The sequence below is a fragment of the Bison bison genome, unplaced genomic scaffold, assembly GCF_000754665.1.
Source record: "Bison bison bison isolate TAMUID 2011002044 unplaced genomic scaffold, Bison_UMD1.0 scf7180017864519, whole genome shotgun sequence".
Lineage (NCBI taxonomy): Eukaryota > Metazoa > Chordata > Mammalia > Artiodactyla > Bovidae > Bison > Bison bison.
Genome location: NW_011495072.1, coordinates 1,869,491 through 1,870,100, shown reverse-complemented (window position 1 = coordinate 1,870,100; position 610 = coordinate 1,869,491). Strand labels below are relative to the sequence as shown.

At 56.2% G+C, this 610-nt stretch overlaps 1 protein-coding gene across 1 annotated transcript in view; it reads left to right on the top strand.

Annotated features, from left to right (window-relative positions):
- The window catches only part of RNF187 (ring finger protein 187), a 15,162-nt gene extending 14,618 nt beyond the window's left edge, over window positions 1-544 (top strand). Inside the window, exon 5 of the mRNA XM_010831014.1 lies at window positions 182-544. Within this exon, the coding sequence (XP_010829316.1) occupies window positions 182-472 (291 nt within the window). The 3' untranslated portion in view covers window positions 473-544. The remainder of the gene's footprint in view (window positions 1-181) is intronic.
- Window positions 545-610: the final 66 nt, after the last annotated feature.

The following is a 610-nucleotide window of genomic DNA, read 5'->3' as shown; positions in this document are numbered from 1 at the left end:
CATGAGCAAGGAAACATGGATGTGTACCCTGACCCTGTCTGGCAGGCCTTGGACCACAGCTGAGCGTTATACAGTCTGACGGTCCGGGAACTCTCCTCCCTTGAGGCGGTCAGTGGTGGATGGGTGGGGTCTCAGGGTAGCCTGAGGACACAGGTATTTCTGCTGCCCACCCATCCTGTAGGGACATGTAATGGACCGGAGGAAGAAGGCTCTGACTGACTACAAGAAGCTTCGGGCCTTCTTTGCCGAGGAGGAGGGGCGATTTCTACAGGAAGCGGAGAAAGAAGAAGGGTCCCTGGAGGACGAGGACGAGGACCCAGCAGAGAGGTTCAGGTCTCTGCTGCAGGCTGTGTCGGAGCTGGAGAGGAGGCACCGCAACCTGGGTCTCAGTATGCTGCTCCAGGTAGGCACTCAGCCCTGCTGGTCAAGGGAGGGCAGCAGGATGCAGAGTCAAGAATTAGCAAGAGGGTAGCTTATCCAGAGAGAACCCTTCAGACCAGCACTGCCTGGCTTCCATTTGGGGCTGAATTTCAGGAATGAGTAATCCAGGAGACTGGCTTCCCCTCACAATTGCAGAGAGGGGGGGCTTGCAATGCAGTATTGAAATACT